Raw genomic sequence first — 22556 nt, forward strand, 5'->3', positions numbered from 1 at the left:
ATGTGTTCAATAAACGTCAGGGCTATGGCCTGGCCTATGAAAAATACAGTATATTTATATATACAAGCATGTATCAGTTCAATAATCACGTATACAGTGTACGATCACAGTGACCTATTAGGAAGCAAAGGACACGAGGCAGGAGACACCCTGACCAGAATGCCAGGCCATCGAATTTATATTTTATTTATTTAGATGGTTTTTATCAAAGCGACATTTCTTGAGAAAGCAGGATAAAAAAAAATTCTGGAGAAATTGCAGGTTAATGGACTTTGGAGACACTGTTTAGCTTAAAAAAGTGATTCTATTCTTGTTTATTCTTCATTTTTCCTTAGAAATTAAGGCTTTACTGTTGATAGGCAATCCGTAGTGTGCCCAAGCATGTTTGATCACCTAAAGTCTAGCAGAGCACGCGGCACAGACGTGACATCAGTGATGCTACTGGGGAACGCATGTGCACATGTACACTATACACGAACTGAACCCAGAAAGAAAGGATCAGGTAGGCTATGCAGATCAGGTGGATTTAACAACCGTCGCGGCAAAGGGATCACTGCAGAGGTGCAGTGTTTGCCGGAAATTTGGGCTGACAATAGTATCCAGGAACAGCTGTATGCAACACAAATATCTCCAAGATATTTGCTAAAATACAGAACTATCTTACACGTGCAGCACGATTAAATGAAAACCGCTGCATTGCATACCCAATAAATCTATACGAGGCCTTATCTGTCATCAAAGATGACTCCAAAATAAGCCACAAAACAGGGACAATACTCATGAACTCCATTGTGTTGTGTGGCAGCCCTTTCCTCCCGTTTTCTCCAATGCAGAAAGTTGCACGGTGATGACAGAAGCGTGCTCAGGCCTGGAATGTTAAGCGCAATGTGAGCGCAGACCAGCGGGGGAGAGGGGAGGGGGGACAATCGTGCTTGGACACAGTACAAAGCAACTGGGCCAAGTGTGAATGCACGCCATAAGTCACAAACCAAACAAGTTGTTAACTGCGGGGAGGAACCGCAGGGGAGGGGGTTAGGGGGAGCTGGTGCTGATATTTTTTAACCATTGACTCCACAATCCCTGAAACTGATCACATGACACACTTCTGGCTCCCGACTTACCAAATGAGAAACCCTGGTCAAAAATTCTAGAATGTGTTCTAAAGTACAACATGGGTAGGGCAAGGAAAGAGCACAGATTGGATTCAGTTGGCCATCTGTGAAGGTGTGAGGCTGCCCCTGGAGCTATGGGCAGGGCCCTCCACTGTCTTCTACAGGAATAAAGGCATGTGTAACCTAAATGAATCAGCCAGATGTATTGTGCAAGCCATGAAACTTTCCAATTATTCGGCCAAACCTTAGAAGATCCCAATCACCTGATTGAGCCTTTATTAAGCTTCGACAGTCGTAGCTGTGTCATCTCACTGCATTTTTCACGCCCACTTTCATGCATGCTCAGGGGAAAAGCCGATTTAGTATAAGTGATACGGTTGTTATGTGTAAAGAATTAGCTGATATAATCAGGGCTTTTTAGGGCCGTGCAGGTCGCTGCTTTATGCGTAGTTGGGCTGAGCTATGTGGTTTGGTCTTCACTGAATAAAACTGTAAAACAAAGTGGCTTGCTTACAATCCAGGCTTTTAACTGCAGTTTTGTCGATCTGGGTTAAGGGCCCGTACACCTGTTACAATTTTTACACACTCAGCGAAATTCAAAAAGGCTATTCCAAGCATTTTGATTTTATCAATCCCAGTTTTGTACAAAATAAAGTATTTATAGTATTTCAACTGGCAAATCCTGCAGCTTATTCTGCTCATTATCATTAAAACACAACCAAAGCTCATAGGAAAGCAATCAGATCCTCTATGTTTAAACATCAATCATTTTTAACAATTTTGACAACCGTTGAAAATTGTATGATGTATACTCCACTGAGAGAATAAAACAATATAGTCATATCAAATTTTCACATACAAATGGAAATTAATGTATTCTTCGGACTGGAAATGGAACCAGTTATTATATTTGAATTATTGGTAATTTAATGTGATTTCAGATGACCAGACAGAGCAGAAGAATGGCTTGCTGGAGGTGGCACTTAATGTAACTGAACTAATAATGCCTAACATTTTAAACAGTGAAAAATGATAATGTATAACTTTCATAGTGGGTCTGGTTATCTCATGTTCTTATTGTTCATATAATTTTTAATTTATCTCCACTCTCACTCATGAAATCAATAAGGTGAGAGACTAAACAATGAGGAACACCCTATTCCCCTATGCACAATGACTGCATCGGAATTAATTAACATGACTGAAGGTGGATGGGCTCATCTGTTCCGTCCTTATCCTGTGCCTCGGCCAGCAGGCACCTTGCCGTCTTCAAATTTCATTGACCGCTCTCGTATTGATCAGATCAATAAAAAACAGGGAGCATTGGGGAAACAAAAATTGAAATAAAGCAAACAGACCACTCACATTAATCGTCATCATTGGTGAAGAGGATTACGCTGTGGTCCATGTCTGTTTCGTAGCTGGTTTTACAGTTAATAAGACTGGACTGGGTTTGATCTGTGTATATATATCTTATGCAGCAATTTTAAATGAAAAAGCAAATAGTCCATCCATCCATCGTCCAAACCGCTTATCCTACTGGGTCGCGGAGGGTCCGGAGCCTATCTCAGAAGCAATGGGCATGAGGCAGGGAACAACCCAGGATGGGGGGGGCAGCTCATTGCAGTGCACACTCACACACCATTCACTCACACAAGCACACCTACGGGCAATTTAGCAACTCCAATTAGCCTCAGCATGTTTTTGGATTGTGGGGGGAAACTGGAGTACCCGGAGGAAATCCCACAACGACATGGGGAGAACATGCAAACTCCACACACATGTGACCCAGGCAGAGACTCAAACCCGGGTCCCAGAGGTGTGAGGCAACAGTGCTAACCACTGCACCACCATGCCACCCCAAAGCAGAGAGTATGCCTGTAATTTAAAAAATGTATTTGGTCGTCATGAGGGTAAAATGAAAGTTATTGCTTTAAATGGTTTGCGAAGCAACCCAGTGTGAATTGATTCATGAAGTGCTTCTGGGAGAATGCAACCTTTTACTTGAATGCAGTGCTGGACAATTTAAAAATGTGGGTTTTACTACTGTAGATACTCTCACCTTCTATGCAGGGGCACTGTAAAGGAAGGGGAGTTATAAAGATTCCACAGGCTCTAAAATATTTGGAACTTAACTGGATTGGTCTGGGTTGGGGGGGTCCAAAATCTCTAGTGGCACCCCTGCTTGCCCTTAACCCCCTGCCCCAGGGGTGCTGCATGCTGGCAGACCCTGTGCTGTGACCCCCAAGCTTGCTCTCACCTGTATATGTGTCTGTGTGCCTCATGGACAGCAAGAGGGGGTAGGCAAACAGAGAACTCCCCTGAATAAAGTATCACTGCTATTTGATTTTAATGCTTTATAAGGCTCTACAGCAACAATGCAAAATTAAACAGAGAGAATTTAGGACAAAGAAATGTATACACAGGTTAAAATAAATTCATAAAAATGATCAATGCCTATATAATCAACAAAATTAATTACAGCATTATTTATGTTTTCCATCCTAATGCAATGTTAATTTGCATCCTAATGAGTACCACAATGATTTCTCATGCACAGTCAGTCCAAAAGTAATTGTACTAATAAAAAGTAATGGTAAAAATATCAGAAATATGTAACTGAGTCGGTCTATAATGGGCAGGCATCTCGTACAGAGCATCCCCTGCCTCGTCTCCTCTGTTTCCGGCTTAACATCCAGGTCCCTCTGTGACACTGTACTGGATAAGTAATTGGAAGATGAATGGAGAATGATACGATCCATAAATTTGATTTGTAGACAGTATTCAGCCAGACTTTATGGAGACACGCCCAAATCGTGTAAGATAATCATGTCTATATCTGGTTAAGAAAAATTCAGTAGCACAATCACAAGAAGTACACCAGGACTGCAGCAGTTTCGCTGCGGACTAAGGCACACAAACCGCACCACTCGCACGAGCGCCAAATGAAATAAACCTGTTCTCGCGATATTTCAAGTCACCTAGTTACGGACAGGCAGCCCTATTGCTGTCTAATGAGAAAATGGCGGCCCGTGGTAGCTTCCAGACAGCGACAACGGGAGGCGGCGGAGCTATGGGCCCCGGCCCCCCGATAAGCGGCGGTGCTCCCGGTATGGGCCCGGGAACTCCGTCGGGAAGAATGGGTCCTTCGCCTGCAGCACAGAACCACATGTACCGCTCTCCGATGCCTGGGCCTGGATACCCGGTAGGATACTGGGCTTTGGGAACAAAGGGAAGGGAATTGGAGGGAGGCTGGGACGCTAACCGGGATGCGCTTCTACCAATAAGTAAAAGCCAGATTTTAGTGGTAAAATATGAATAGCTAACTAGCCCTCTAACATACTCTATACCTGGTTTTGATGTATAATAAGCTGTGAAATGTGTAGCGCTGTGTACTGCAACGTTTTAACCTAGTTTCTAGTGTAAACCGAACGTTACCCGCGTATACTTAAGATTAAAGTAGGATTTTTAACTAAACATGCATAATAGTACGCACTTAATACAAAGTTTAAAAAAAATGCGTTCTATTCTTGTTGCTTATATTTTCCATTTATTGTATTAGTTTGTGTTTGCATTAATTCATGACTACCCGGGTCATTAACGGTGTAGTCTGTCCTGTATAAAGACAGTTAAACCCTGCAAAAATATTATAGTAAATAATATGTAGTGTAAAGATGTTTTCAAATATTGGTTTACTAGTCAAACATCGTGCGACGTAAAAAGTATCGGAATGGTAGAATTAAGTCGATTTTGCTTAGAAGGTTTATATGAGTGCTGTTTCACTTTTTATACGGGAATGTATAAATGCACCACAGGCAGTAGTCGACAAGCCATGGAAATTAATGCGAAATACTGTATTTATTTGGGATTTCACAGTCGTGTTTAATTTGCGGCCATACAAACCGGACTACCAAAGTATTCCAGGGTTACAGTGAACTGTCCACTGAGATGTGGGTACCGATTATTGGCAGGCCGTCATGGAGGATGCTAATAATTATAAATCTTTATTGATCCCTTGTGGGGAAATTCTTTTTTCACATACCCCATCTTGCTCTCTATGACGCACGCATATAGGTGAGAGCAAGCTTGGCAGTGAAGGGCAGCCATCTGCAGCAGCGCCCATGATGCTGGGGGGGGGGTGGTCTTGCTCAAGGGCCCACAGACATGACCATACTGCCACTATCGGGCTGGAACTGGGGACCTTCCAGTCAAAGGCACAGAGGCTTAGCCCGCTGGTCCGCACAGTGTCCCTTTAGATCTTCAATCTATTGCTCTCCCGTCTGAGACATTTCAGCTCAACAGTTAAGGAGTTAGTCAGCATTTACTTTAATCAGCAATTTAATACCAGATATGGCGATTTAATTACAACTTGTGGTTTTTAGCTCTCAACCAAGCATTTGAGTCATTACTTAATGGGCACCTAATAACCAGTACCTAAATTTCTTTCTGCATAAATCTCTCTCTCTCTCTCTCTCTCTCAAGCCACTAATCTTTTAGTTACTTTTTCATTGTAAGTGTTGAAAGGTACAACATTGGTCATTATATCAAACGATAATGGTGGTCATTCACAATGCACCATGACACTGATAACCGATATATTTTTTGTGATGTTACTGATAACCTGAAATCCTCTGAGCTCCTCAAATCTGTCGATCTGCTGTCATGATGTCATTTCTAAAGATCTTGTGGACGTGTGTAGTGGCCACAGAGCCAGTCAAAACCCATGTGACACCCTAGGCAAGCTAGTGTGTAGTATATTCAAGTCATGCATCGTTCATTGTTCCTTTGCAAGAGATTTCTCTAGTGGTTCTATTTGAAATTAAGCTTTGTTTTCTTTATTTAACAATCCTTAATATTCAGCTGTAACTGTGTATCTCTTGTGAAATAAATCAGCTGTTTATGTTGAAATAAGCCTAGGAGGAAAACTAGTTGGAATTAAGTAGAAGTATATGAAGTTCCTGATTGTAACATCCTAAGAAATGAATCCTGCCTGGTTCTACTTCATTCTTACTTGCCATGACTGTAGAAAGTTCTGAAGAGCATTTGATGTGGTAAACATCAGTGATGGGCCCCTGGGCGGCCCTGGGGCCTGCAGCGAATGCCCGGAGGCTTGTTAAAATATTGACTTTTATATCGGTTGCTAAGTAATGGTTTTTTTCCCCCCTCTCTTCTGCTTTTACCTTGTTGAAGACTGGCATCACAGAAAAAGCCTGAAAAGCAAATCAAGCATTTTTTCCCCCGTTGGTTATGTGTGTGACGATAAATGGGTGATTCTCTGCATGGGCCTTCAGCTGCGTACAAAGCAGAAGGAACGTGACAGTCTGCAGAACCTGCAGATCACGTGTAGGTAGCAGGGACCCTTTCTTCTTGGCTCTATTCCTTCTGTCCTAGAACACACTTGCTACTTTATTTGTTCACGGGTGCTTTTGTCCAGAGTGACGTACAAGCTAGACGAATAGTGCAATTTCTCACTTGAATGTGAAAGCAGTAAAACGCTTCTTGTTGTGTTTGAGTAAGGCTGAGCTTTAAATTATGCACTGTTGGAGAGTTGTTATATTGTATGCAGACGCTCCTCTACTCGCAAACGAGATGCGTTCCAAACAGCCGTTCGTAACTTGAAATGTTCATAAGTCGTTATTCAGAATAGTTTTAACGGTATACGCAAGTACAAAGAACTAGTATGCTTGGAGTACTTACGCTACGCTGCTGTGCGGTGGGAATAGTGGCCAGAAGTTGTTCTAGGTGGAACTGGCGCGCATAAAAAAAAATTGATGATGTGGACAGGAAACGGGAGCCCAATGAACAGAATTTGGACTTGCAGTCCTCTTCGTTCATATGTCTGAAAGTTTATACGTTGACAGTTCATAAGTAAAGAAGCGTCTGTACCTTCTCTGAGAATAATGTGCTGCCTGAATCTGGACTCCTGCTATGGCAGCATATGAAAGACATAATATATAAAATGCCTGTTAACTTTATTATTATAACTAGCCTTTCAAATTATTACTGTGGGTGCCATAATGTTGGTTTGCAGGCATTCATATTTGAGTGAACTATAGCAGGATTTGACAGATGCATCCAAGTTAAACCAGCTAATCATTATATGTACATAATATTGAACTATAAAAAGTCTACCTGTAACTTGTGATTGCCAATACATGCAGGGTAGGTAACAGTTGTGTGTTTCTGACAAAGCTGATGCGATGTCTAGCTTTTAACATGGTTGCATGAATTTATGTGTTCTATAATCTTATGAATCTGTTACTTCAGTTTCTAGGGTTAAACCATTGAAGGTCTACTCACAACTATTCACATTTAACTTTAGTTGACTTTTTTATCCAAAGTAGCTTGCAGTACAGACATGGGTGACACACACACAGACCTGTACTCTTTGTACAGTTACAGAAATGTAATCTTTATGGGGACAGTCCTTTCATTTCAATGGGCAAAACCCTAATCTCAACAATGACATAGTGATGTAGTCAAGACCACCTAAAACGAGACCAAGTCATTACCAAGCCCAGAGTGTATCGAGACAAGACCAAGAACAAGACCAAGACCAAGGCAAGGCGAGAGAAAATCAGATACAGAGTAATGTTTGAGTCTAGATAACACAACACATAGCTTAGTATTGTGAAGGAATACATGGTTAGTGCATGGGGGAAATGACTGTCTTTGATTTTGCATCCATTTGGTAACTTGTTGAAGTTATTAGATAAACAGCAATGCATGCTTTTATATATGTTTTTATATTTATGACTTTATAACATCTGAAAGAAAGTGAAATATGAAAGCATTGTTTAGTTTTTGATCCACTGGATAAACACAGACTACATGGGTTTAGAGTCTAATGCTGAATGTATATCGCTTTTGTTTTTCTGCCTATTTACGCTATGACATGTTGAACTTTTAGTTGACATTTTAGCGTCAAAGAACAAACCAGTGCTGTAGCACATCATTTACCTGTAGAAGCTCTTCCAATTACATCATGGGCGCGTTCAATTTCAGCTGTTTTGATGGAGCTTGACATAAAACATATACAAACTTTTTTTGAGAATAAAAATTACAAAAATATTTCGTCTCCCTAATAAAATTTTTATGCATTTAAATGTGTGTGCTTTTTTGGGAATTTCAACATGCAACCTTTGCATTGTTGGCACCCTGCTTAACTGCTGGTTAAGCTGCAGGAGCTAGTAAGCATTTTTAATATATATAATCCTATATTATATATGCCTGTTGTGTAATCCCAAAAAGACAACATGATTATCCAGCGTTTTCTGGAAATCTATGGATCTCTTCTCTCTGCTCTGTGTTCCCTTGTTGAAAGGGATGCTCTGTCTTTGAAAGGTACAGTGTGTTCTGGCTTCTGCTAAACCTTCCCCATCAATGCCTCTGTTGAAATAGTTATTTAGATAAGCGCCCTCCCCTGTTATTTCATGTCACAGAAATAAAAAATGTGATTTTTCTGAAATGTTCAGGGCTGTGGCCTTGGTTGGCTGAGCTTTGGTACCTCTCCTGTGTGGTGGTGAACCTGATTTTTATCAGCCTTTAACAGCAGAATTCGGTCGGTGAAAGGAATTCTTTAATGACTAGCATTGTATTGTGTATTAAGTTTTAATATCAACTATTAAATGTTTTTCAAGGGCGGCTCAGTGGTCACCTCACACTTCCAGGGATGTCTATGTGTGTGTGGGGTTTATTTCCCCATGTGTTGTGGGGAAATTAGTCTTTGGCTAATTGTAACTGTCTGCTTGTGTTCCCTGTGTTGGACTGGCACCTCATTCAGGTTGTACTCAATCACGTCTCATGCATTGCTGGCCAGGATTGGTGGTTGGCAGATGTAAGGGGATTGACGTCTTTCATGTCCTGTTATGAACAGTGAATTCAGAGATTTATAATGCTTCATAATGCTTTTTCTAGATTTGAATAGGAACATGTCCCTACCAATATTGTGGGAGCACAATGTGTGTTTAGGGGGGCATGGAGTTTGGGGCTGATTTGGTCCTTTACATATGTTAAAATCAAACCTATGTCTTTGAGAAGGCACTGCCAGTGGTGAGGGAAAGCAGTGTGCTATGTTAGCTTTAAAAGGATCGTCAGTGGAAGGTTTTGAAAATGGGTTGCGGTCCCTTTACTTTCCAACAATGCTGAAGAACAAATGAAGCATTGCATCGATTTGGGAGACTGTAGCGAGGTTCTAAGTGGTGAATAAGGCGACAAATTCCCTTGTCTACCATAACAGAAAATGGCTGGTCATTCAATACATTATTAAAATCCTTTATTTTAGTAGTTCTGTCTTTAGCTGTGGTGCTGCTCTATTGTACATTGACTCAAGTTTAAATATTGGGCGGCAGCATTAATTAAGGTTGGCACACTGGGCCAGGGTCTTGAATTTTAAAGAACATCAGCTAATACTAATACGATAACTGATATATTGTGTAGCTTTTTGTGTCTTGCCTCATTTTACAGCACTATTTTTATAACCATCAGCCGGTCTTGAGTTTGGATTATGTACTTAGCTGAACTTCTAACAAAGGGCTTAGCCAGTCAAGTAGCATTGAGTTCTAAAAGGTCCGTTTCTAGTAGTATCCTTTTCCTATAAACATTTTTCTGGAATGTGTTCAGGCTGCGGTAAATTACATTACTCAATAAAAGCTGAAACGGAAAATGGAAATGTTCAATCCAGCAGTGCGAACCGGCATAATCGATTGCCGAATGAATTCTTCAAGGTGTGTGTGTGTATGTGTGTGTGAAATGGCTGACCTCAGCTTCAGAGTCAAACGGCATCACATGCTGACAGTAAGAGGATTAACTTTATAAAACGGTGCAGTGTGGGTTTATTTAAACCACATCATGCCAATTTATTGTGAGTAGTCTTTGAATTAAATTTCTTACCTGGGCAGTTTTCCATGTAGCATGTTGGTATAATAGCAGTAAGAGATGGTGGTACAAATACATCTTGAATAGTGTCTACATAAATGGCATATGTGCTGTGTGGCATGTTGAGATGTACAAGCTTTAAAGCAGTTTATTTTTCCAAGGGAGACTTCAGTAATTTTAGGTGTGTTAATGAGTATTTGTACAAGCATAAATGGTCCTTTTTAATTCTGTGAATCTGCCCATCCATGGCTGTAAACACAGCTGAAACCTTGTACTCTTTGTTGTATTTTATTTTTCGTCTGTAAGAAGCTGCTCCCCTGAAAAGATGTTCTGTCTCTGTTTGCCCATGTCCTTGACTGCGCTCCTCACGCCTCAACACTGCCGAGTTGAAATCAAACAGAGGATCAGCACTTGCTAGAGAAACGCCGATTGTCCTGTATAAATGCGAGTCTTTGGGGGTGGGGGTAGCGGTGAGGCTTTTATTTATGAACGCACTGACGTGCCGGAATATTAAAATAATATTCTGCTGAGGTTTCTCTTGGCCAGATTCCCATTTTTACTGAGATTTGTCCACCTGGTCCTGGGGGGAGAAAACTACTTTTAATACTGGGCGAAATTAATTGTTTTCAGCCCACAAAGTGATGAAAAATCTGCTTGTTTGTAGATAAATACGGAGTCATTTTATGGCCTTGATTTGAAAACTGGGCTCCTTGTAGTGTTTTCTCCTCTCAGATGAGTGCCAGAGCGAAGCACATGGGAGAAAATGAATGAACAGTAGCGAAGCTTTGGTTTTGGACCTGGGAGATTATAGCGGGTGATGACGTAGTCCGGGCTCTTGTTAACGCTGCCCAGGTGTGGTAGGAGCGTGTGCCGCGTGCGGAGCAACTGGCAGCAAACCCGCGAAGGCGCTTTGTTTGCCAAGGTGGCTGTGGAGGAGGGGGGGTGGTTGTGGGGTTAGGGAGGGAACGGGAGGGACGCGGCGGGACAAGCGAGAGCGAGGAGACGGGTACGCCTGGATGTGGCACCCGTGTCTCACGTCCAAAGGCTCCGGCGACGGAGCTGCTCCCCGGAGAGAGGGATCCTTCGCCGCAGCAGCCATGCATTCGGAGACACGCAGTCGGCTTTTTGACTTCCTGGCGCACGGCGTGGTGAGTGCGACGCCCCCCGCTGCCTCTCGCATCCCTCGCGATCTCTTTCCGCGGCCCTGCCGTGCTCTTAATCATCGATCCTTGGCTGCTTCTTACATGGCACTGATTGGATGTTAATTAACAGCGTTCACGTTCATCTTCTTTCCCCTCTAATAACCTATTAAAAATTAACCCTGTTTTCATTCATGAAAGTCTGTCTTTAGCTGGGATGGCGGTGAGCCCTTTTTCCCCCTTTTTCTTTCATTTATTAAATTAATGAGTTTTCATGGTGGTGTCTCAGACTGAGAGCTGCTGAAGCCTGGTTTCCTTACCGTGGTGCTGCTTGGTCTCTGTTTAATTATGCTGATCTGGGTGGAATCAAAATGCCTTTCAGGGGAGACCACCGGCACGGCTCCCGCCCGGACTCCCTGAACGTTAAAGGCTTTCTGGTCAACGCTGCCGCAGAGTAGGAGGGAGAAAAAAAAACCCCTTTAGGATGGGCGGCTGTAGTGTGGAAGGGAGACTGGTGTAATCATCAATCCTCCATGACTGGAATGATCTTTATCACGCCGCTCGCCACGCTGTAGAGAAGCAGTGCGACTTCTATGAATATTTTAATATGACGGTTTTGGAGTGGTTTGTGGGTGCAGTGATCAGCCCTGTGGCCTTAAGAGAGCCTGCCACAGAATCCGGGAAAGCTAGAGGCAGTTGGTAGTCATATTAAATTTATTCATGCAGAATTTAACAACTATATCGGTTCTGAAGGAGCGTCTCTGTAGATGTGTTGCTGTATACCTACAGGGTAGGGGGTTCAAATCCCAGTCTGTTATCCCCCTGTCTTGCATGTTTCCTCTGGATATTCTGGTTTCCTCCCACTCTATAAAAACATGCAGTTGACTGATGTGTTTCTCAGGATTGTCCATAGTGTCCATGTGCTTCCATTGGGGGCTCTTGGGTGGACTGGCATCTTATCCAGAGTGTATCCCAGTCTTGCTGCCTGGGCTGGGCACCAGGACCCTCTGTGACCCTGACCAGGTTAATAAGTTGAAAGATGGATAGATGGATGTAGGATCTGAAATAGGAGAAATTCACGTGGACAGGATCCCTCAGTGACATCTTTTCATAAATGTCAGCAAAAACCTGGCAGTCTTTAAGTCCATCTTCTAAACACTTTTATCTTGGTCAGGCTTGCAACACATTAGTGTGTTTGTTGATATTCAAGTTCGCCTGCAATCATGTAGTGTTCATTCTTAACTGATGTACTTTTTGTTTTGTGGGGTTTCTATCAGATTCAGCCTCTGTCTTTTAAAGTTGGCATGAATGCAAAGTGATCACCACTCTTATGTGAGCGATGCGTGAAATGTCAAAAATGATCATAATCCCTTAATCTCATGACTTCAGTCATTTAACTGAATGGTAGTTCTCTCTTGTCGGTGCCTGAACAGCATCTTGTCCTATTAGTATTGATTTAGTAAAAGAAAATGAATATTGACCTTAGGTCAGTGGTGAGCAATCGTATCCAGATGCGGGTATGCAGGTTTTTGCTGCAACTACCTAATTAGATTACTAATTAAAGGACTGATTGGCTGAAGAGTCCTCACACTTGGGATTGAACAGCTAACCTAAAGGATATCTCAAGACCTGCATACACACTGTCCTTTGTGGATAAGGTTGCTCCACCTGCCCTACCATACTGTACTGTTTATCTACTTTCATCAAGTAGCTGCTTTATTTGGGATCAGTTCTGTTTTCAAAGTTCTTCCTTATTCTCTTGTATTGGTAGATAAAGAGCCTGTTAGCTCTTTATCAACTATCCCCTTCCACACATGTAACTTGAGGCTCCACATCCAGGTTTCCGTGTCTTTTCCGCACTGTTCCTTAGCGACTCCGTTTTTTCTTATTATGTAGAGGGGCTAGATCATTTGAATATAGAGGGATCACGCCCCCTTTTATTAGAAAGTGTATTAAAATGTCCTGACTCTTGGCATTTCCGAGGTGGTCAGTTGATGCAGTTTCATTGGTAAAATATGTTGTACACCAGCTGCTCTGTCAGGATACCTGGTTTGATGTCATTTTAGATTCTGTTCCAGAGCTATGTGATGCAAAACAGGCATGTGAACTGTGTGCATGTTTTGGTTTGATGTCTGTGCCAGGGCTAGCTTTGCAGTGCCGTATTGCATTTATAAATTTGTTCACCTCACCCCAATAAAATTAAGAAACGCCCAGTAAACACTTCCTTGAAATGAGTGCACGAATCCTTAATTATCAATGGGTAAAAGTCCATTTGAGGTCCATAGAAATAGTGCTTGTGAAACTGTTAGACCTCTGCGGCTGTGGACGGGCTGGTGTTTGGTGTATTAGGCAGGTGTTCAGTGATGGAGTGCTAGCCCTGTGATATATTGTGCAGTAATAAGGGACAGGTTATGTTGCTTTTGCGTGGTGTTTAAGGGACAGATTAAGCATATCCCTGCGAAGGTGTGGGTCTGCTCTCTAACGGTGAAAAATGTTAGATAATACATCGCTGAAGCATCGCATGGTGTGATGCTTTTATTTTTTTGCTTTGGATGCACGATTTAGGATGCGCGTGCTGTTAGTTGCTGTCCTTGGTCGGCCTGCCTTTGTCTTTGCCGGGTTCCATCGAAGCTACATCATGCAGCCTGTTTAGTAAGAACATGCCTCTTTTGTCCCTTTCACAGAGGCCGGGAATGCCCCCCTCCAGCCGCATGACCCCTCAGGGACCCTCGATGGGACCCCCTGGATACGGCGCCAGCCCAGTGTCGCGGCCTGGTATGCCAATCATGGACCCATCCCGGAAGAGGCCCGCCCCTCAGCAGATCCAGCAAGTTCAACAGCAGAGCCGTACCCAGCAGTAAGCACTCGACCTGGGCTAAGCTGGGTTCCGAGACGGGCTACGAACCCTGATCTTTAACAACAGGTCTTCGGGTGATGATGTTCTAATGATCTTTCTTCTGCTACACAGTGCCAAGAAGAAGAAAATGGCTGATAAAATTCTACCTCAGAGAGTGAGTGTTTTCAGTCACGGAGTAGGTTTATTAACATTGTATAAACATTACCTGTTTTATTAACATGTATCCGAGTAAACATGATTTCATGTATAAATATATCTGAGTGTTCTTCCAGTATATGTGAACTCAATGTATGCCACTTCGGTAAGTGTGTGAGAATTTTATAGAGCTCAAATTAACTTTCTGTCAATGAATATCTCACAGCCTTGAATAGCAGCAAATAGCAAGGATGCCAATGCCCTGTACATGAGGGATCTTGATCCTAATTGCTAATGTGAAATATCCACTTGTATGGATGTTCTAAGTGTAAAGCTGTAGGTTTGTTGGTTCCAGTGTTCAAGCTAATTGTTTTTCCCTACCTGTGTAACAGATCAGAGAGCTGGTCCCAGAATCTCAGGCATACATGGACCTATTGGCTTTTGAGCGAAAACTTGACCAGACAATCATGCGCAAGAGGTTGGACATACAGGAAGCCCTCAAAAGACCGATCAAGGTAGGTTATCGACTTAACTAAACGCGTTTCTCTGCCATTTTAAGGACTTCATCTCCCTCCTCCAACACACTGCATCTGAGTAGAGGAAACCATTTTCCTGTTATTTGTAGTAATGAAACTTCGCTATAAATTTTCAGGTTGAAGTTTTTCGTTGTATTTGACACTGTTTTAAAACGGGATGTTCTTGAAAATTTTAAGAGCAAAAAGCAGTCTAGTCTGTGGTGGTTAGAAACGCTGGAATGTGACCTTGGTCCAAGAGGAGCTTTGAATTTCCAAACAACTGCCGTGAACACACACAGCGATTCACTCAGGTCGCGTCCTTAGAAACATGACTTCACTAAAGCCTTTTTTATTTTTTGGGCCGTCTTTTGAAGAATAAGGTAGAAAACATGAAATCCAAACCCTACAAATTTGCTTTTGTGAGAAACGCTACCCATTCACTCTAATAGCTGATGTGAATAATGGGTTTTGATGTTTTCATCCCTTTGTAGCAAAAGAGGAAGCTTAGAATTTTTATTTCAAACACCTTCAACCCTGCCAAGCCTGATGCTGAGGATGGGGAGGGCACTGTTGCATCATGGGAGCTCCGGGTTGAGGGACGACTGCTAGAGGATGTGAGTCACACGGTCACAGGGCAGACCTGCCTTAAGGTCTACTTTCCCCTGAATCTTCTGTGTTAATGGGATATTTCGGTGCGCAGTGTAATTCTGTTACGTAGATATTTTGTGTTATGCTGTAGATATTTTTCTTGAGAAATTCAATCATAATTCATACTCATTTTTGTGCACGGTCTTCACTATTGAATGATCAAAAAGAAAAATGCATGAGACACACCTTAGGTACTGTTGTAAATTCTTGCCTTGTAGAGCCATTCTTTGGTCACGTGACTCTTAATAAAAGGTGGGCGCAAGCAGAAAGCATTTGTGTGCTGTTCTTTCAGACGGCTGTATCCAAGTATGAAGCTACTAAACAGAAGAGGAAGTTCTCCTCTTTCTTTAAATCGCTAGTGATCGAATTGGACAAAGATTTGTATGGACCTGATAATCACTTGGTGGAGGTATGTAGGCTCAGTTCCCATTGGCCTGCGTAAAACAGAGGGTGGGGTCACTCCAAGAATGGACATGAGTTTCTGGCAATAGTGAACTTGATGCTTGGCTCTCCCATCCCTTTCCCGCACAGTGGCACAGGACGGCCACTACCCAGGAGACGGATGGCTTCCAGGTGAAAAGGCCAGGAGATGTGGGGGTGCGCTGTACTGTGCTCCTCATGTTGGACTACCAGGTACAGGCTGGTGATGGACAGATCGGAGCTGTTCGGATCCCTGAAAGTGGTCGCATGTTCACGTAATACACAGTTACCTCTAATGAAGGTGGAATAGTGTTGCAAAGGGGTGGAACATTTTCCAGAAACTGTCCGTTCCATGGGAAGTAAAGCTGGAGAATTTTGGAGGTATTCCAAGTTGGAAACTTTCCATTAGAATTAACGGAAGTGTATAGGAATTAACAGTAAAATTCCCAGAATTCTGCCACCCTAATCTGGAAGGGCAGAACCTCACACCTGGTCAGTGGGTTTCTGATTTCTGCTCATAACTGTAAATGAGACTCATAGAAATGGGTGGAAAATACAAAATTGGAATATATACAATATATAGTGATCCCCCGCTATATATCGCAGATTTTCACCTATCGCCGATGGGTCTGGAACGTAACTTCCGCTGTAGGCTGATAAAATCACTGTATTGCACTTGATCTCTAAAATGAAAAGCTTGGTTTGAGTTATCAATAAGATGTTGTGGTCATTTGACATAATTGTAAAACAGGAGATACTGTACCATAAGCTCATGGGTTTCTCGGGAAATTGAATATTCAGTTGGACTCATTCTCGATAGTTTAGTTCAGTTTTTATGCCGCCTAAGTTTTTTGCTGGGTTTAAATAATCAGTCTGCAATAGTAGATAATGAATTTGTCTCTCTAATCATCTGGTCGTCCCCCCCCCCCCACATTGATGCTCCCAGCCTCCTCAGTTCAAGCTGGATCCTCGTCTTGCTCGTATGCTGGGTATCCACACGCAAACCCGGCCCGTCATCATCCAGGCGCTGTGGCAGTATGTGAAGAACCACAAGTTGCAGGACCCCCACGAGAGAGAGTTCATAAACTGCGATAAGTATCTTCAGCAGGTAAAAAGAACATGCGGCTGCCCGTGCCAGCTATGCCGGAGACACGAGTGTCTGCTTCGCGGTGTTCGCAGTGAGCTGCATTCATGCATTCTCAGTTCTTTTTAATCTTTTTAATTTTGCTTATTTACATAATCACATAAGTGTTCATGCATGGCCTATTAGTGTTGTAGCTTCAAGAACATGAAAAGACATGAAAAACAGCCTGAATCCTCTAAATGATATGGAGATGCTGTCAAACTTTGATCATTTGCAATGTAAATATTTGTCGATATTCTGGTTAAATAATCAGTAACTTAATTTTCCTTCTTGGTGGCATGTTCAGTCTAACATCCCACAGTACATGTTTAGTAATCCGACCCGCTGTTAGATGCTGTTTCTCAACGTTTTTATTCTTGCCACGACCATCTTTCATCATTGATGATTGTTTGGCGGTGAACTGGGGGAAAAAAAAAATCATTGAGAAACTGGAATAGTTGCAATTTCCATGCCTGCAGATATTTGAAACTCAGCGCATGAAGTTCTCGGAGATCCCGCAGCGATTGCACGCCCTGCTCATGCCCCCCGAGCCAATCATCATTAATCACGTGATAAGGTAAACTCCCCCCCCCCCATACACCTCCGGCAGTCAGTCAGCGGCCTTGGAATCCAGGGCCCCTGTGAACGTCTACGCTTCCTTTTAGCGTGGATCCCAATGACCAGAAGAAGACGGCCTGCTACGACATTGACGTGGAGGTGGACGACACCCTCAAGACACAGATGAACTCCTTCCTGCTGTCCACCGCCAGCCAGCAGGAGATCGCTGGCCTGGACAACAAGGTAGCAGCAATCCGATGCGGCGTCCCTTCAGTGTTAAGCCTGTATTTGTGTAACTGTTGTTTTTCTCTTCCATGCTGTATAATTTTGTGTATATGCAGGGAAAATAACCTTCGGTGCAGAGCAAACATAAATCTTTTATATCAAGCCTTTTTTTTTATAAAATCAATATGTATAGACTTGGCACAAGCTAGACGTGACGGGAAAGTTTAACATCATAGCACATCTAGGGTACTGTGTAGCTTTGCAGTTTACGATATTGGGCATGTGGCTGTCAGACTGATCGTAAGGGACCACCTGGCCTTTAAGCAAGGCCCTAAACCCCAGCTGTTCTAGGGGCCTGTACTACGGAGCGGGGTTACTGACTTAACAGGGTAACTTGTTGGATTTAAGGTAGTCTGGGCAAAATGTAACTGAACGAATGTGAAGTCCATTTAAGCTATGGCACCTTAAAAGTTACCCCGATAAGCCAGTAACCCCACTTCGTAGTACAGGCCACTAGATGCTGGTCGACCCTGCTTCCTGACTCGGGCATTCCTCACTTACCCACACACACAACCTATGAGTGCCATAAGAATTAGAGTAGTCTTCCACTCTTCGTCGTCCATCTACAACGAAATCCTGACGAGTTGAAATGTTTTCAGCTGACGCGTATCATGACAGTAGGTTGCAGTTCCACCACTGCTTCTTCCAGTGACACTCCACACAGCCCCTTTGCCCAGTTAAGCAACTGGATTTGCAGAACCTAGACCTCAAGCCACCAGTGCTTGGCCCCAGGTCAATGTCTGCAGCAGGCACTCTGATTTTGAACCAGGGGTGGGCAGAAAGTGCCACTGTGTGTGCGGGGTTTTTGCTGCAGCTCCCTAATTATATTACTGATGGAAGGATTGATTGGCTGACGAGTCCTCACACCTGGGTTCGAACAGCTGAACTAAGGGTTATCGCAAAAACCTGCAAACACACCGGCCCTTTGTGGATATGACTGCCCACCCCTGTTTTTAACAATGTCTTTTCTCATTTAATTAGACGTACGAATCGCTTGTCCCCACAATGCTGTTTGCTCAGGCCTGTGACCCAACAAAGACCCCGATGCCCCACATTTGCTTTATATCGCATCGGTTTTTTAAGCCACTTACTCGTTATAATCAAGGAAAACCATTTGCTTTGGTAATTGAGTGTATTTAAAGAAGTCTATCTTAAAGTGCTGGTCTATAATCCCATCTCCCTGTCTGCCCCCCCCCCCCCCCCCCGGTGCACGCCCACAGCAGCGTTGGCTGTCTTGTTAGTGTGATCAAGTGCCTCTCGACTTCCCCTTCAGACCACTAGTATTATCTACATGCGCGTATTAGGGTGCAGCGTGAAACTTACGGATAACCGAGCCCCCTAAGTGCAAATCCTAGCCTCATGTATACTGGGCCGATGTGAAAACCTCCACATTGGTGCGTCTGAAGTGACTCTGGAATTTCACTGATGCAACAATCCTGACACGTCGTGACATGTTCAGACGCCTCGTTAATGATCATCTCTTTAATGCCATTTTCAGCCCCCCTCACCATCAGAGTATTATCAGAGCTTATCTCAGCTCATTATCAATGGTGATTTAGCCCTTTTACTCTTCATAGAAGTTGACATCTTGAAAGTTCTGCAAAATGACCGTGCTGCCCTGCCTTGGAAGATTTTATTCTTACCCATTTTAATAGCCTGCTCAGATGCATATCAAAAAAACGTCATTGGCTCTTTTAATCTCCAGTGTGTCTAGTGTCAGGTATTAAATGGGAGTGCTGAAATGGTGTTTTCATGGGAAATGGCTGCCCCCCACCACCCCCCCCCCCCCCATGAGTACTTGAATTGGTAACCCAGGCAACCAACAAACATGGGGCCAAAGTGCTGTTGATTGTCTAGTTACTCTTTCCCTACCTTGTGGATTATTCAACTGAGTTAGGATTGTTATAATTATGAATTAGGCAAAATTATGCAACTAGTCACAGTTGTATCATGCTAAGTGATTAAGCAGTTTTGAGTTTTTCATTTAAAGTGAATCCGTTCAGTTTTTATTTTTTCTGTGATGTGTAAAGGCTGATATGTAGGTCCGTACGCTATGTACTTGATGATGAATGAGCTGTTGAATCGGTAGCCTTGGCTGTAAGGGTGAGAGCCCATCCACCACCTGCTGCCCTCTGCAGATCCACGAGACCATCGAGACCATCAACCATCTGAAGACGCAGAGAGAGTTCATGCTGAGCTTCGCCCGGGACCCGCAGGGCTTCATCAATGACTGGCTGCAGTCGCAATGCAGGGACCTGAAGGTGAGTAAGGGGCTCCCATCTGCACGTGGTTATTTATTCCTTTTGTGGAGCTCCGGGTGGGGCTCTGGCTTTTCTGGGCAGATGAGTCTGGCTAGCGACTACACCTCTGCGTTTGGCTAGCAATTTAACTGACATATGACTGAGTTTCATCAAGTCAGTGTCAAACAAATCTCTAAATCAGGGTTGGGCAAACTTATCCACAAAGGGTCAGTGTGAATGCAGGTTTTTGGGACAACCTTTAAGTCAGCTGTTCAAACCCAAATGTGAGGACAATTCAGCCAATCAGTCCTCTAATTAGTAATCAGGGAGTTGCAGCGATAACCTGCATACCCAGCAGCCCTTTCTGGATAAGATAGCCAAACCCCTGGTTTAAAAGGTAAGAGAGAGAAGCAGCGAGAGTCTTGGTGATGAAATTGCTTGCGGGGATTGTTTGCTTGCAGACCATGACTGATGTGGTCGGGAATCCTGAAGAGGAAAGGAGGGCGGAGTTTTACTTTCAGCCCTGGGCCCAGGAAGCCGTGTGTCGCTACTTCTACTCAAAGGTATGGATTGCGGTCCTGAGCAGGGATATGGTACCATACGGGACGCAGCATGATTCCCAATCTAAAAAAGACTGGAGATCGCGCAAGAGATGTTCGGGTCTCCATCTGTCTTTTGTCGTCCTGTAATTCAGGCAGTGTCGCTTCTGACATTATATTAAATGATGCAGCTTTGATGCTTTGAGTTTTGATGTTGCCTCGCAGATGTAGGTAAAGACCCTGTGTTCCTTTTCTCTTAATCTGGTTTGTTAATCACGGGGGAGGGTCTGGTCTGAGGTTCACATCAGCCTGGTCCTCCGCTGAACTTGGCCTCATACAGCCACCTGGCGATGAGCGAAACGCCCACACGAGCTGGGTCTGTGATGCCTTCTAGCTGCTAAGCTGTCTTTCCTGTGCCTTCAGGTGCAGCAGAGACGACAAGAGCTGGAACAGGCTCTCGGCATCAGAAACACATAGACGCAGAGAATCCGGGGAGGACTACAGAAACAGCAGGGGCCTGGGATGTTACTTCCATCATAGGACACATGTGTTCAGATATAGAAACTGCTGGATTGTAACAGACCATTTTAAAGCCTCTTCTGACTACAGCGACAGCAGTGTCTCACTCCACGCATACAACCTGCTTTCCTGACCATTTTTAAAACCAGTTCCTATTAGTTTATCCTCTCTAAACTAGAAATTCACCCTCTTTCTTTTAATCTTTTCTATCGTGCTGTTGTGTTTGGGTGGAGATCCATATCAACAAGGTTAGTTCTTATTCAGCTCGGTGTGCTTAGCCCTTAGAGCACAGAGATTTGAAAGCTGAACACATCCAAGCACAATATTACATTCATAAACTAATCTCCATGAATGTTTATTATTATTTCCATTCTAGCCTTGGGAGAGAGTTCACATTGTGAGCAGTAGACTGTTTATATTGGGTCCACAAAATATTTGGGTTCCCGAAATGTTCCCTCGTGTTGTGCTTTTGGGAAACTGGGTCTTCTTGAATTTGTTTTGGGAAGTTATCACACACTTTGTATCCTAGCAGTAAGATGACAGAAGTGACATGCTAATAGTCTGTGCGCTGTCTCTTCCTAATTGTTTCCCCCAAATATTTTGTATTTTTCTTTTGAGGGGAGGGGATATGCAGTTTCTTGTGTGGTGTACTTCTCTTCTGTATTGAAACCTGAAGATAGACCCTTGTAATTGAGGTGATGTGTTTCACTTGTCTTGAAGGCACAATTTCATTGTTTCTGTAGTTTTTTTTTTTTTTATTTTTTTGATGACTCTCCATCTATTAAAAGTTAACATTCTCCTGTGGCAGACCCCCAACCCTCCTTTCCCTGCTTTCCCATGTTACAGGAATATTCGGATAGCAGCATGTTGTACCTCAGAACTCTCTAAGGCTGTAAATACTTCACACAGGAAGACTGAAACGGTATTTAGCAGACCGGGCCATTGTTTGCTCTGCTCATCATCCACATACTACGTTAATATCACCATTGCCGTTCTCAAACCTAGTACTGTAATCCAAGATTTTATATAGTCTATACCGTAGTAACATAAATGTCAGAGCAGATGATCACTGCTGATTCTTCTGTGTTGTCATAGTTTTTTATATATATTAAAAGCCATAATCTGTATAATATGTAGTAAAGTTGTCATATTTAAGATCTTTATCTGGAATTCAGTCCGTATTTGTTGGAAAATTATAGGACCGAACTTTAGTGTGTGTGTATAGTTTGGTTTCCTGTATTTTCAAGCTTCATTCATGACCTAAAAAGTCTTTATTGGGTTGGGAAGGGGATTCGCGAGACCCCTACCAGCTCACCACTGGACCGAACATCTACATTCATTTGCTGTGTGCTGCTTCCAAGTTTTATTAATAAAAAATCATCCTGAAATTAAACAGCGGCTTTTACTCTTCCTGCCAGTAGAACACGGTTTCTTAAAGACTTTTGCTTGAAAATATTTCCAGTCTCGGCAAGAGTTCTCTGTGTGATCTAAATTCCAGCTTCCCCTTTAAGATGTCCACCTGAGTAGAGTGCTTCATTGCACTGTACTTGAATAGGATGTTACTATGCACTGAGCTTATGGATTCACCC

At 43.1% G+C, this 22556-nt stretch overlaps 1 protein-coding gene across 1 annotated transcript; it reads left to right on the plus strand.

Annotated features, from left to right (window-relative positions):
• The first annotated feature begins 4102 nt into the window (after positions 1-4102).
• LOC125747422 (SWI/SNF-related matrix-associated actin-dependent regulator of chromatin subfamily D member 1-like) lies at positions 4103-22360 on the plus strand. The gene is made up of 13 exons (XM_049022658.1): positions 4103-4317; positions 13813-13985; positions 14097-14139; positions 14513-14635; positions 15127-15249; positions 15576-15692; positions 15815-15916; positions 16650-16811; positions 17306-17403; positions 17492-17627; positions 19808-19930; positions 20371-20472; positions 20872-22360. The coding sequence occupies exons 1-13, from the start codon at positions 4135-4137 to the stop codon at positions 20923-20925; spliced, it is 1539 nt and encodes a 512-aa protein (XP_048878615.1). The 5' UTR covers positions 4103-4134; the 3' UTR covers positions 20926-22360.
• The last annotated feature ends 196 nt before the right edge of the window (positions 22361-22556 follow it).

Source organism: Brienomyrus brachyistius, chromosome 8 (assembly GCF_023856365.1).
Source record: "Brienomyrus brachyistius isolate T26 chromosome 8, BBRACH_0.4, whole genome shotgun sequence".
Classification (NCBI taxonomy): Eukaryota; Metazoa; Chordata; class Actinopteri; order Osteoglossiformes; family Mormyridae; genus Brienomyrus; species Brienomyrus brachyistius.

Bases quoted from the DNA above. Each gene is read 5' to 3' on its own strand.
- LOC125747422 (XM_049022658.1), top strand. From the start codon at position 4,135: ATGGCGGCCCGTGGTAGCTTCCAGACAGCGACAACGGGAGGCGGCGGA. The intron at 15,917-16,649 runs GTACAGGCTGGT...TGATGCTCCCAG, and splicing joins TCCTCATGTTGGACTACCAG to CCTCCTCAGTTCAAGCTGGA. The intron at 17,404-17,491 runs GTAAACTCCCCC...GCTTCCTTTTAG, and splicing joins ATCATTAATCACGTGATAAG to CGTGGATCCCAATGACCAGA.